Source organism: Lissotriton helveticus, chromosome 12, assembly GCF_964261635.1.
Source record: "Lissotriton helveticus chromosome 12, aLisHel1.1, whole genome shotgun sequence".
Taxonomy (NCBI): domain Eukaryota; kingdom Metazoa; phylum Chordata; class Amphibia; order Caudata; family Salamandridae; genus Lissotriton; species Lissotriton helveticus.
This window is the reverse complement of record NC_136073.1, coordinates 21,557,846-21,571,639: the sequence shown is the minus strand read 5'-3', so window position 1 is coordinate 21,571,639 and position 13,794 is coordinate 21,557,846. Positions and strand designations below refer to the sequence as shown.

Below are 13,794 nucleotides of genomic sequence, written 5' to 3'. Positions count from 1 at the left end.
AAACAACGTTAAACCCCTGGTAATAGTACTTAGAGAGTCAGTGACTGCCAAGCCAAGGAATGGACAGCGCTTCCCTCGTGTTCACGCTCTTATGAACCCCTCGACAAGCCCAGTCCAACGTTCCCGTTAGGAGACTTTGGGACTGAAGATGGCAGGGGTGGTCTGGTACCATAGCCCCTCCGGAACCAGATTGGCTGCTCCCTTTCCGAAAACAAGATTGAGGGGTGATGGGGTACTGGAACATGGGAAACAACACTCTGTTGTGCACTTCACCCCCTTTAATGTCAACCATGCTTTCAAAATGGGCAGCTCTTACCAATGGTGCAAAGGGGCAGATCAGAAGACTATGGGTGGTGGACGGCTTTGATGCCCGCAGGATGGCAAGGTGACCACACCACTCAGAAATTACTGACCTCGTAGAGTGCACTGGCGTGGCTGTGGGTGGACATACACAGGGGTTGTAGGTGGATATGCAAAAGGGTGTGGGGGTACAGAAGAACATAACAATGGTGAGGAAAGAAGGGGAGAAAGGAGAGAGAGGAAGAAACAGGAAATAGTCCAGGAGGACAAAAAAACCTGGAAGCCATGCCTACATTTTATTAACAGACCCACCGAGGAATAACAAAGCGATTGTAGGATATTTACATATCTACAGCAACATCATACAGTGCTCACTCAGTGCGTGAAGACAAAGGACATCGCACCGATACTGTGGTCTGTGCCAGGTAGAAGCCACACTATTGCTCTAATAGATAAAGTCTCCGGGTTAAACTCTCCAACTTGGGTACATTTTTGGACAGCTGTAAGGGAAGGAAACTCATTGCTAAGCCAGGGCTTGCTTGCTAAAAGTTCTACTATGTGGGGAAGAGAACTATGGCGCCAATTAACCATTAAATGTGCAGCTTCTGGCCTTGCTTTTTTTTAGACTTTTAATGTTTATTTTTTTTTGCCTTCTGAAAACGTTATTGTAGGAAACTGGGATTTGTTGCAGTACTTCCCCACTTTTTGCCTGGTATTTGATGCAACTCTGACTGGAGTTTGCTGGGCTCCTGCTAATCAGGTTCCCAGTTTTAGTGTTCTTTCCCTAAAAAAACGGTACAATTGTCCCCCCCCAATTGACAAAACCTCTAGCACCCTCTGTAAGTCGGTAGTACGTGGTACCCTTGGTACCTAGGGTCTGAGGTACTAAAGAGGGAGCCTAAGGGCTGCAGCACAAATTGTGCCACCCGAAGGGACACCTCTCCTGGACCATGCAAGACTGCCTTCGTAGGCTGCGTGTCTTGGTGCAGACAAAAGTGAAACCACGACATGTCACGCATCCCTGTGTGCCATGTCCCCTAACTCTGCATGTGATATTTGTAAGTCACCCGTGCAGCAAGACTGACAGCCTTAAGGCAGGGTGCGGAATATTACACGTGACAGCATACCTTCATGAGCAGACATGCCCCGGTGTTGGTCAGTCCTATTACTGCCACTGCAAGTGGACAGGGAAGCCATTTTAGAACATGTGCTGGATACGAGTTCCCCAGCTACATGATGGCTTCACTGAAAATAGGGATGTTTGGCATCAAACATCTCGTATTGATAAACCCACACGGATGCCAGTGTTAGGATTTACCAATACATGCACCCAGCGGGCACCTTAGAGGTGCCCCCTAAAAACCTACCAGCCACTGGTGTCTTTGCAGGCTGGTTTCTGCCAGCCTGCCACAGAGACACTGTTCGGACCTATTCGGAGGAGAGCCTTTGTGCTCAGGAGACCCAAAACAAAAGGCCTGTCAGGTAAAAGGGTCTTACACCACCTCCCACACGACGACCTGCTGATTTGCCTTCTTGGCTCGGCAAGCTACAAAGAGCTGTCGCCTCTGGAATGAGAAACGGCGCCCCTCACAGGAGAAGAAGCCTCCGCCCCTTTGCCCAGGACACCCGTAGCACCTCGACATGTGGGAAAATTAGCTAGTCATGTAAGCGTACCACCTCAAGGCTAGTAACACCCCTAGGGTGGGCTACTGTGAGGTGGACATGATTTTTCAGAAGTAGCCGTCTTTGTGTTGGCATACTTCGGAATTCTGGGACAAGGTTATGCTGACTTCCCACAGGAAGTGGTAATATAGGGGGCGTAGTGATCCCAAGGGTTAGTAGTCCATTGTCTACTAGCCTAGACTCCCCTAACACCCGTAAATTCAGTATTTAGGGGAGGCCCTGTCACCAGAGAAGGATACACTGATGACCTAAGAAGAGATATGACACACAAGAGCCACAAAAGCAGAGAGAAGATGCAGCTGACCTGGTACTCCCCAAAGTCACCTACATCCTCTGCACATAGGACCCCTAAAATGTGACTGCTCTGTAAGGAAAAACCGACGCCTAAGGACACCCTCGCATCCGTCGCCCCTGGGCCTTGGAGAATAGGACGAAAGGTGTTCCCCCTCCTCCCCCATCCCCGAGCATCACAAGCTCTGATCCCACTTGCTGGTTCAGCTGGACTGGCCTCCTGGCCAGAGCCCGCGGCATCTTTCCTCAGTGACCGATCTCAATTAAAATACATTGGGCGCCTGACGCTGATTTGCACCTTGCACTCTGCCGCCCCCATGCTGCAGCTGGTGTACTGCTTGTGCTGCCTCAGACCTTGCCCACCACTCACATGAACTCCTGGCGATTGGTCTTGTAAGTCATTGTACTCTACCGATTTACAAAACGTGTTCTTCCTTCTATAGGGTAACATTGCAGAATTCAGAAATTGCTGTGTCCATTTTTTAAAGAAGAAAGAACTTGTGTTTAAAAACGTACTGACCTGAACGATTTTTCTCTGATGCCTAAAAATATATAAAGGTACTTGGTATTTTTATAAATTGGTGTGGATCTCCTTCTTGAGTCCCGTGTGTCATTTATTGATCATTGTGTGTATTCGCAAATGTCTTACACTCCTTTGTGTTAAGCCTAAGGCTGCTCCACCACACTATCCCTGAATAAAGCACTTTGGGGTTGCATATGAAGCCCCTGTCCACTAGTAAGGGAACTCCTGGACTCATTACATGGTATATCAGATTTGTGATATTTCACACAAAGAACCAGCTTCCTACCGTTATGATTGGTTAAGCCTCACTACATACCAGAACTTTTATGGTTGGATGTGGGCACCTTTGTAGACCAGAGGTGGTGCTGCAGTGCCGCAGCTCACGGAGATTGGCAACAATCTTGACAACCACACTATGGTGAGGAAGTGCCCAGCTTAGGCTTGACCAGAAAGTGTTGGGAGCGCGGATTGGTCCAGGTAATGGGAAGGCTGCGTGCAAGTCCAGTGATCAGGTCTCCTAAATCTGTTCAGAGGCTCGAGGGCACAAGTATGTACCAGTGTTCAAGCTGCCAGCGAACAGGGCTCTGATCTGGTCCTGACTGGGTTCGAGTACCTCAGCCCCTAATTCTTGCAAAAAAGCAGATTCCTGGTGACAGGAGCTCATCTGGCTATCTCTAGCCGGGCCACGCGGTCTGTAAAATAATGAAAGATGATGTTATCATGAACCTGATTTCCTCCATGAGTGAGCTGCTGCATGGAATGTGTGATGTCAGAGTATGGAATTATCCCTCTACTCTGGGTCCCTCTATACGAGAGGTTCTGCAAGGAGTGGGTAATGTCAGTGTGTGATCCCTCCATGAGTGAGCTGCTGCAAGCAGTGCTTGATTTCAGTGTATGGGTAACTCCATGAGGGAGCTACTGCAAGGAGTGAGTAATTTCAGTGTGTGGCTTGAGCCCTCTCCTCTGGGGCCCTCCATGAGTGAGCTGTTGCAAGGAGTGGGTAATGTCAGTGTGTGATGCCTCCATGAGTGAGGTGCTGCAAGCAGAGTGTGATTTCAGTGTATGGGTCACTCCAAGAGGGATCTACGGCAAGGAGTGAGTAATGTCAGTGAGTAGCTCATCTCCGCCCCAGTCACTAGTGACCGTTAGCCTGAGCAATGAAGGCCTGGAGTCTGAGGAGGACACACACATGGTACTAGCAGGACAATGACCTGGAGCTCATGCCGGCACCGACTGGTCCCCTACACTTCCACAGTGAGCAGCCTGTGAACTCACGAGAAGTGATATAAGTAAGGATTCTGGTACCGCTGATCCTGACTCTTCCTTCTTTGCCTGGAAGGCCACGCCAGCACCCAAAGGCAAGGACGGAGCATCTCCAAAGATACTGTAAACGTAAAGACCTTGGAAGGAGACGGCTGCACAGGTGGGATGTACGTTGTTTCAACGCGTGGTATTACCATGCGTACCGATACAACACGTATTTTACAACGCAAGTCGTTACCAAGACTTGCGCTGTAGGGGTGCGGACTTAGGAATAGTTTAATTTACTATTCCAATACCAGCGTACGTACAGTAGGGAAGGTGCTGGAATAGTAAATCTACTATTCCTTGTCCTTTAGCGCCCTCCAGCGCAAGTCGTGGTTACGACTTGCGTTCTAAAATATGCGTTGTAACGGTACTGCGGGGTGACATTTGCGTCGTAAAGGATGTTGCCCGCACAGGTGTCATGCCTTGTACCAAGAACACACAGCGCGTCTCCAGTCATTTCCACCCAGCCTCTAAATGCTCATTCCAACATGTAAGGTTAAAGCACGGCATGCATGCGGAGGGGAGTGGTAGGTGAGCGCTCTGGAGGAGGAAGAACAGGGACTGAGAGCTCTGAAGTCACCACGAAGACACCTACTTCTCAATGTAGTAGACCCTTGTACTCACTACCATTCCTATGTGATTTTAGAGTTTATCTGTTTGTATCTCCTCCTTGAGTGACTCTACAACTTGTACATTTGCAATTTTTTCTCCTGTTTATATCTCTTATGTAACTCATGTAATCCAAAGCCCTTATGTAACGGAACTGATTCTTTTGTAAAGCGCTCGGACACCTTCGGGTAATGTTCGCGCTATATAAAATGGCATTAAATAAATTAAAAAAAACTAAACAGCCAAGGGAGGGCTTCAGGGCCTAGTGACGTGGCGGTCAGTGGGAGTACATTGGGGAATAAACCACAGCCTTATTTAACTTGGAATATCCCTCATGGGATTAGAAGGCTGATACTCCTACTGAGATTTAATCTGCTGACTTTAAGAGACGTCACTGGTATCTGGGATAAAACACATAGAGAGAAGAGAATTTGTGAACTGTGCCAGTTGCAAATCCAAGATCTTAATCATGTCTTAGTTGTATGTTCAAAACTGCAAAGTGCCAGGCGAGTGTTTTTAAAACCAGTATTTATCAAATTTAATATTCACTCTGCTCAGGATGCACGTTCTCTGGTCTTGTCCCCCCCGAATGAAATGGTTTGTTTTAAGATATACCAATTTTTTAGAACATTTTTGCCTATTTATTAGAATTTTGTCTAACAGTAATACTCTGGTTTCGATTAAATATCAACTGGTCGGCTACTTAACTGCTTCATGTATTCATTGCATCATTTGCACATTACTTAGTATGTATATAAGACATTTTATTGGCCGGTTATGTGATTGTTTTACGTATTATAGCATTATTTGCACATTTCACATTACGTTTGATATCATGTTATAGTAATGTATAAGGAAGGAATTTTGTACTGTATGCAATGTTTGTCTTTTTAAATTGCTAGTGTGTTTTTGTGGACCTCCGTTGGAGTTCCAAAACAAAATAAATAAATTGAATTGGAGGGCTTCAGGGCATTCCCAGTTCAACATTCCAGGGAACAGGTGGCATGAAGCCCCCAGACTGGAAGTAGCATCGTGTCTCGAGGGTACAACCACAGGGCAAGGCAGACCAGGGCAAGCTGCAGCCCTGCAGATGTCCACAGCACAAGCCTCTCTGGGTCATGATGCTGGTCTGTGCTGGTTGAATGAGCAGGAAGTCTCTAAGGAAGTGAATTCCACACATAACAGAATATTTGGAGCTGTGTGTGGCTATCCACTGCCCAGAGGTGGCTTTCAGTTCTCAGGTGATGAATGATCTGGTCATCTGAGAGGCATCACTCTTTCAACAAGACATTCGCGAGGTCTGCGGTCATCCAGACTGTGCTTGGTCTTTCTGTTCCTCTGTCTCTTTTTCTGACAATTTATTGTTTTGTTAATTACAAGCCCTTTCAACAGAAAAATCACAAAAAAGCTCGAAAACAGGCAGAAATATTCTGGCACAATTTTAGGACTGAAAAAAGCAACATTCGTAAGTACCAGTTTGTTTGTCTGAAACAAAACAATTAATAGCCCTTTGGAAAAAAAGGCCAGTAGTTCAGTCATGCGGCTAGCAAATATATGTGGTTCCAAAACAATTTTCCACATTTTAGGAATTCATTGCCTCACAGTGCTTGTACATGACTGTTCTAGAAGTAGATTTAAAACCATTGTGGTATAAAGTCTTTTTTGCATCCAGCTGTCCCCTTTTCAAAAGTGCAAAAACAACAATTGATGGACAGAATGCAGAACAATGTCATACATTCACCCCAGTACAGAGATCTGGGCCTAAATCCATCGTTTTTTTGCTCACCACACCACCCCAGTTCAGACATGGCCATATGCAAATCAGCCTTGACACTGTGCCTCATGGGAACAGTCCAGCCCGAACTGCCAAGCCATGTCTTTCCTGGACCGGAATCAAGCATCCAAGGACCGGTTTCTGGCTATCAGCCGTCTTCAGCCAGGATAGCTTGACTCCAGTGGTGTGGAGAGCATGGGACTCACGTCTGAACATACCCATCCCACTCGGGGTGACAAATGCAAAAACAACAATTGATGGACAGAATGCAGAACAATGTCATACATTCACCCCAGTACAGAGATCTGGGCCTAAATTCATCGTTTTTTTGCACTCCACACCACCCCAGTTCAGACATGGCCATATGCAAATCAGCCTTGACCCTGTGCCTCATGGGAATAGTCCAGCCCTTTTTAAAAGTGGCATTGTTGACAAAAAATGGACCTGAATACAGAGAATTTACCAGTGGCTGAGATTATTTCAACAATTCCACCCATCACATTTTTAACTTTTGCCAGAAGACCCTAACTGCGATGGGTCCTGCCAGAAGTGGGTACCATGCTCGCAGTTCGAAGCCTGGAGCAGACCCTCACCGATGAGGTTCAACGAGGTCGAAACCAGATTGGGTTTGCTTGTGTTCTTGTCCAGGGGAATGTGGTCTGGCACTCCCAGCTGGCCTGTTCTTACTGGAGTAGGAGCAGCATAGAGCTTGTCCATATCTAGAATGACACAGTGGGCAAAAAATGATGGACTCCTCCGCAGCCGTGAGGAATAACCGGTGGCTGAAAATTGCGCCCTTCACGTTTCCTTTTATCTAATTGATTCTTGAGTATTCACGTGTTTTGCTTTCTACAAAATAAGTAACTTTCACTCAGTTTTGTGCTCTCACCAAAATATACTTAATGTGTCAAGTGTAAGTGGTTTAGGAATCCTTTTGTACAAAGGTACATCTCTAGAAGCAAGTCACCTCACTGGTGAAGAATACGTCCTTCAAGCTACACGAACGTAAAAAAAAGTAGAGCTCTAGTGATCGATCCAAGAGTCAAGACAAGATTAGACGATGCTCAACTTCTTCATGTGCAATTCTCAAAAAAATTCTCTATCAACTTCAGAAGATGCAGAAAGTGGATCCAAGGCTGACAGCGGACCTCAGAAAGAGGGGCCCTATCGCAGACTGTGTGAGGGCAGTTTTCTGCTTGCTATCTGCAGGCGGTGTGAAATGTGGCCGGATCGATCCGCGAGTGCATTTATCTTCTCGTTGCTGCTCATTTGCTTGACAGAAAAAAGTAGCGTACAAAACGTATGATTTTAGATTAGTCCATCAAGGTGTCGTTGACAGAACAGTAATAGTTAAGAGAAAGAGAAATTGACAATCTCTGGTGGCTCCAGGTCCTCTAGGAGTGCAGATAACCTGCTTCTGAAACCTCAAAGATTCAATAAAAGAAAAACATATAAACGAACCTTCTCTGGGATGGCGCCGAGGATTTGGAATACTCTTTCCCCTGAAACCCGATTGAATTCTTCTATCGTATCTTTCAAAAAGGAAGTAAAAGCGATTCTCATGGCAAAATTTACTTGACCACTCTTCCCGGCCCTGAACCTTTTCATCCGAAACTCAATTTATATATTCTTGGAACAACAATGATCCCATGCTTTGGTATTTTTACGATTCTTTCTGTGTGTTTTATTTTATTTTATTCATGCCATGCTTGTTGTCTATATTGTGTCTTGCTATTCATTTGTTATAATCATCTTTGTTCATTGTAAAGCGCTCTGATATCCGCAAGGATCTTGTTTGCGCTCTATAAAACCACTAAAATAATTGAAATAAAAAATATGTGCGATCCTTGTTCTTAACCGGGGAGTACATTGGATGGTCGAGCTCATTCAGGGTGCAGGCCTGTGCACTTCTGACTCCTGGGAAGGGACCTGTTTCTGGAAGTACAGAGATCAAGAGCTGGGAATGTGTGGATATGTTGAAGCCCCAGCGCAGCCTCATGCAGGTTCCTATTGGTTGCAAACCCAGGCGGTAGTCAGGTGTTTGCGGCCTCAGGTCTTCGGAGGCATGACAGGGACAACGGAAGCCCTGCAGCTGCCCCTCACAGTTCTACATCTTTTGACGAAACAAGGGCACCCAAGCTATCTGGAAGGGACCTTGGGTGTGAGCATTTGTATAGGAACACTGGAGCCTCACAACATAAATGTACTTTCTCGTTTAACACAGAGATACAATTACATCTATGTTCATATATCCAAATGGATGTTTATTATTCAATATAAGAAACATGCAAGAACATACATGTGGGACAGTTTACAACAAACAAAACAGGTTGCCATACTCGGGCTTTGCACATGTTGGCCAGGATACAGATAAGTAGTTTGGGCCACGGAACATACACATTAATTAGCCCCATTGCACTTTATAACAACAAAATTCTCAATTGCGTCAAGGTGCTGGAGTCGACGATGTTTCGATCCCTTTACTAGGTAACTGGATCTTCATCAGGACATTACAATTAATGCCTGAGGAAAATGCTTGCTTTAGGATTCAAAATGCAGGTCTCGGTAAGGATAAAGCTACCACAGCAAGATGGAAATTACGAAGTCAGTCTGGGCCCAAACTTGTACAAAGAGCAACCAAACACACTGAGCAGGTCAGCCTTTATTGTACAAAAAACATTCACACAACGGTTTTCCATTGAGGGTCATCCAGCCGATTCTGTAACTGATCCTGGGTGAACGCCTGCATGGAGACGTTAGATGCACAACTGTTAGGATGTTAATAAAAATGTATGTGCCACAAGAGTCACTGAATGCTGGCGAGTATGTACTAGAACAGTGGTCTGGCAGAAGCCTTGATGACACACTTATTACAGCCCTTGCAGGCAGGGGTGTAACACAGGCTCCTGCAGCCCCTGCTGTGAAGGGGGAATTGTTCAGGGGCCCCTCAACCCTTCAGGGGGCCACATTCAGCCAAAACTAATGAACATCTGTGAGATATGGGAAGCTTAGGGCCCCTCTTCACAATCTGTGGGGGGATCCTTTTGTGTTACACCTCTGCTTGCAGGACTACTTGTGCAGTGAAGCATGGTGAAGATATAAAAACACTTGCACAGTTGCATGCTCCTGCAGCCGTGAGACCGTGCAATGCGGCCTCTGAACCCTTTCCAGCCTGGACTAGCAGTTATCTTTGCTTAACCTATAGAGGGACATCCTGCAGCTCTCTGCGGTCAGCAGTTGGCTTTCCTTAAGGCGATTGGGAGCTACATCAGCCATATATCATGGGTCAGTATTCTTCAATGTCGCTTGAATGTATTGTTCATCAGAACGGGCTACCTCAATCCTGACCTGCAGAAGTCCTCACTCCTTCAGTACCGGAAGCCGAAACATGTAAACCGTAGAACCTACTGCTGTTCCGCTACTGAAGCAACACAGCTTTTCCAGGGCACCCCAAATCTGGCCTGCAGCAGCCCTTGTTCCCACAGTACTAGAAGCGGACACAGCTTTACTTATGCACTTCAAACCGGACCCGTAGTAAAACTTTTGTGCCTCGGCACTGGAAAGAAGACACCTTTTCAGTGCAATCCTCTCTTGACCTGCTGTACCCTCGGGACCTCACACAGCTCTGTCAATGCACCTCATTCCTCACCTGTAGCATTGCCGGCTATTTCTGTACTGAATCACAAACAATTCTCTCAATACATGTCATCCCAATACCTTTCCAGTCCCGGGACCACACACAGTTCTGGCAGAGTGCTCCAGTACTAAGCTGCAAACTTTTAAGTGCCTGTCATCAAATCGACTTGCACAGCTTCCTAGTGCATCACAAGATGACCACGCAGCATCCCCCACTACACTCCATTTGTGTGGCCTGCACAATCGTCACAAAAGCATGCCTAGCCTGGTTTACTGAGCCATGTTCATTCTCGTATTCAGCCTATACACATACCTCTCCCGACGCACCTCTACCCAAAACCGACAGCACACAGCCAGTGACATCCTTGCCCTAGCAACCATGCAAGCTCTGTCAGCTCATGTCTATCACTGCTTGCAGCAACCAGTCTGTGTCATTCTTGTGCTGAGAGCCCTGCACAGCTCTGCCAATGCCTCTCTATCCTGAAAGGCAGAGGCGTCTGCCTGCTCTTCGTATAGCTGTTCAATGCAGAGATCTGACAGTGCACCTCAATCCAGCCCTGCTTCAACACCTGGTGCAGTCTGTACATTCACACTCCACACACAAGAGAGACTGTGCCTCTACCTTTATCTAGAAACAGGACCCAGCTGCCTCAACACATCCATAGCTCCTTGAAGCAACACCTTCTTTCGACCTCTGCTTCCTGAAGCTCTGAGGGACACCGATAGTTCCCTCACGGTGCCAAGCCGGATCTGGGGTGGAAGTCTCACATTCGGACACCCACCTCACTTCCCAATGCAGAAGTCCCGGAATATGACGTCTAGAATGTCCTCTGTGCCCACCTTCCCGGTGATCTTTCCAAGGTGGCGCAGGGCGATCCGAAGTTCTTCCGCAGTCAGGGCCAGGTCCAGGTGCCTGTGGCGGTGAAACCGGGCAAGGCACTCGAGGCAGCCGCCCAGGTGCAGGCGGTGCCGGGTCTGGGTGAGACTGGGTGAGCCCACAAGAGGGTTCCCACACCTGGGAAGGACAAAAGCAAACAGTGAGGCTCAGGTAAGAATTTCTAGATGGCGCGACACAGCTGGTACAGAAACAGTACAGTTATAGAGCGCTTTACTATACAACGTCTGGAGTCGCAAAACCTCTTGTACATGTAAGATCCACAAACAGGAGGAAATGGTTTGTTTTATTAGTGCAAATCCAAGTTTGCTGTTTGCAAAACCAGAATTTTCATGTGCAAAGAGATGTATGCATATTATTACCGGATTGTGTAATATTACGAAAATGGAAGGCTGTTGACGTGGCAGGGTGAGAATGGTGTGGAACTTTGAGAACCCTCCTACAAACCTGTGGATACTCACAAACATGTTTCCAAACTATTGACACACTGGATAAGGACAGAGATTTACTCATTGCACAGGCAGGTTCAAGTCCAGGAATGGGCAAAGTAAACTTCCAACAGTGGTGGGTGTATAGTGTAAAACGGTTGTCCGGGGAGGGAGAGTGGCTCTCTGATTGGGGGGATATTTTCCTTGCAGAAAAAAAGCACATTTTCATATTTTCCAAATTATTTCTTGCATATGCAATTGTACAATATGTACAATTGCACATGAAGAAAGCTGTTCCCATGAACACAAGTGGGAATTGATAAAAGTGCCCTACTAGAACGTTAGAAAAAGAATTTCAAATTATGTGCGATTCAGGCCCACAGTCTCAAACCACTATAAACAAGCATTTACAATGCAATGGTCTCGGCTTTGTTAAAGTTAGAGCTATTGGCATTGCAAATGGCATTTTTTCCATTTTTTTGTTTTTTTGAAAATAAAGTACCAAAAGCCTCAAGCAAAATGGGGTTCACAGAGGGCGCCAGGAGGCATACCCAACAGGGAAACTGAGAAGGAAATGAGGAAGCACTTTAAGGTGACTGGCGAGGGCCCAAAATGCACTGATGGCAGTCCTACGTCACCCGGAGGTCCCATGCAAAGTATATATACAGAAGCTCTTCACCGCTCCCTAAGGCAGCCTCCAGCATGAGAAAGGACTGCAGAGACCTGTACGGGGCAGTCAGCCAGCTCCGGGGAGATGTGCGTCTGCTGCTGCTTGGTCTAGTCAAACTAATAATTTTACTTACACAAAAATCAAAAGATGCTAAAAAGCAACGTGACCGCATCCTGTAAAGGATTTTGAAATACATCTGCACAAAGAAAAGAAAGCTGGTGAAGAAGGAAAGAAAAGAACAAGGCGAGAAAGAATGAAAAGTGGAGAAAGAAAGAGGGCAAGAAAGATGGGATGGAAGGAAATGGAGGCAAGTAAATAGAAAAGAGACGGGAAGTATTCGAAGGAAAAAGGGAATGCGGAGAAGGGGCAACAAAAGAAAAGAACAAAAGGGTGCCGGGAAAGAGAAAAATGACAAACTTTTTAATTATGTGTTGGTTTTGAAAACAGATAAATAAATGGCATTGTCATTTACAATGCCAATAGCTCAATCTCTCGCAAATGCGAGACCTATTGCATTTGCAATGCAATAGGTCGCGTATTTATGCGAGTTTGAGCTACTGACATTGCAAATAACAATGCCAAAACCAAAACATAATAAAAGGTCTCTCACACTGCGGGAGGGAAGTTGAGAGAACGTGGAATATATAGACAGACAGGCAGAGAGAGAGAAAAAAGCTGAGATGGCTGTCCACTCTCCCCAGGGCAGAGAGTGGGTATGGAAGTCGCACTGCTACATCCTGTGCTGCACTAGGCGCGTGTGAGGGTACCGTGCACTCTGGCTGCCACCACCTGCCCTGGACTTGTGCTGTGCGATGGAACTTTCCACCCCCGAGGCCGTGCTATAGGTATTCGGGAGGGAGGGATGCTCGCGCTGCTGGTCCAGAGCTGCACATCTTCACTGCCTGTCCCGTGGCGCTATGCTGCATACTGTGTCGAAATGTATGCATGCATACCTACAGATGTTGGAACTTTCTACATTCATTTTGCGGGCATGTACCCTGAAGATCTCATCCTTTTTAGTTCAACTAAGTATCCCTTCAACAAGCTAACATCTGGTTGTCTTATTATTGCTTTTCCATATTGTGTAACACTCGTATTAAAAACAAAGTTGATACTTCTATTTATCTTGATTTACTTTGATAATTTTCTTTTTTTCACTGCTTTTCCCAATTTGCAGAGCGCTGTGATGCTCCTATTGAGGTCTTGCCAAGCGGCGTCTGAAAACTGTTAAGCTTAAAAAAGTAAAGGTACACATTGGCTCTAACACTGCAAGTGCCCATTTTAAAATGATTGGAGAGGCCCGTCAGCTGACCTTCACAGAGAGGGAGACACCAGAGTACCTGGGCTCCCCTCATAGGGGTTATCAAAGGAAGGCTCCCGGCTCCGGCGCTGCCCGGGAGCCTGGATTGGCGGTGCCCCAGTGGCCCGGGGGCTGTATTCGGCACCCACAGGAATCGGAAGGTGCAGGACACCTTCGGGGCTGCTCCGATCGCCCCTGGCGCCACGGCAGCTAGATCGGGAGGAGACGCGAGTGGAGGACGGCCGCGGGAAAAATGGTGGCCGGAGCGCCGAGGACCTCAACTATCCACAAGAGGTACGCTGATGGGCTGACGGGCGCAATCTGAGGAACGCAGGGGCTGCCTCTATCTCAAGATAGTCTCCGGGGGCCTCTGAAGC

The 13,794-nt window shown here is 46.8% G+C and overlaps 1 protein-coding gene across 2 annotated transcripts in view; it reads right to left on the bottom strand.

Annotated features, from left to right (window-relative positions):
• Window positions 1–9,133: 9,133 nt before the first annotated feature.
• The window catches only part of GTPBP3 (GTP binding protein 3, mitochondrial), an 81,796-nt gene continuing 77,135 nt past the window's right edge, over window positions 9,134–13,794 (bottom strand). For both annotated transcript variants that reach the window (XM_078669643.1, XM_078669644.1), the window contains one exon: window positions 9,134–11,139. In XM_078669643.1, coding sequence (XP_078525769.1) covers window positions 10,908–11,139 — 232 coding nt within the window. In that variant the 3' untranslated portion in view covers window positions 9,134–10,907. The remainder of the gene's footprint in view (window positions 11,140–13,794) is intronic.